The sequence below is a fragment of the Chaetura pelagica genome, unplaced genomic scaffold (genome assembly GCF_000747805.2).
Source record: "Chaetura pelagica isolate M959 unplaced genomic scaffold, ChaPel_1.0 scaffold107, whole genome shotgun sequence".
Lineage (NCBI taxonomy): Eukaryota > Metazoa > Chordata > Aves > Apodiformes > Apodidae > Chaetura > Chaetura pelagica.
The window spans coordinates 41,991-42,780 of record NW_009953979.1 but is presented as its reverse complement, the minus strand read 5'-3'; the positions used below and the strand labels follow the sequence as shown (position 1 = coordinate 42,780).

Sequence of the window (790 nt, the reverse complement as noted above, 5' to 3'; positions counted from 1 at the left end):
GGTCTTGCCCCAGCCCCGGCGCTGGCCGGGTGCTCACCACCCCAGAGTGTCCCTTCACCACCCCAGGGTGTCCCTTCCACCAGCCTAAAGTGTCCTCATCACTGCCCCGAAATGTCCCCACTGCCTTCCCAAAGCGTTCCCATCGCCACCCCAGGGTGTCCCTATTGCCACCCCAAAGTTTCCCCATTGCCACCCCGAAGTGCCGTCACCACCACCCCATGTCCCCCCCACCCCAGTGCTGTGCTCCTGCAGCAGGGCTGGGGCTCCTGCCCACTGCCAACTGTCCACCACGACCAACTCACTGCTGGCCAACTTGCCAGCCCGGGGAGCAGTGCTCCTGCAGCAGGGCTGGGGCTCCTGCCCACTGCCAACTGTCCACCACGACCAACTCACTGCTGGCCAACTTGCCAGCCGGGGGAGCAGCAGAGCAGCAGGTCTGGGGGCTGTGCTGGTGCCACCAGGGTGCAGGTGTCCCTGTGATGAGCCAGCGGTGTGCAAGTGTCCGGTGGCGACTCAGCCGTGGGCAGTTGCCAGCGCACCATCGTCCCTTCCCGCTCCCCTCCCGCCCTCGTCCGTCCCTCCACGCACTGGGATCCATGGCCAGGGGGTCTGTGCTGGGGGTGCCAGGGCAGGGCCGTGTCCTGCTCCCGCGGCTGCGGGGCTCACCCCTGTCCCTTGTCTCTCTGTCCCCCCGTCAGGCTCTCAGATCGATGACCACGTCCCGAAGCGAGCGTCGGCCCGGATCCTCGCCCCCCCCCGGGGCCGGTCGAGCGGCATTTGGTAGCGCCGG

The 790-nt window shown here is 68.2% G+C and overlaps 1 protein-coding gene across 1 annotated transcript in view; it reads left to right on the top strand.

The window, feature by feature from the left end:
* Positions 1-784, top strand: part of DPYSL5 (dihydropyrimidinase-like 5) — a 7,254-nt gene extending 6,470 nt beyond the window's left edge. The window contains exon 12 of the mRNA XM_010002201.1: positions 699-784. Coding sequence (XP_010000503.1) covers positions 699-784 — 86 coding nt within the window. The remainder of the gene's footprint in view (positions 1-698) is intronic.
* The last annotated feature ends 6 nt before the right edge of the window (positions 785-790 follow it).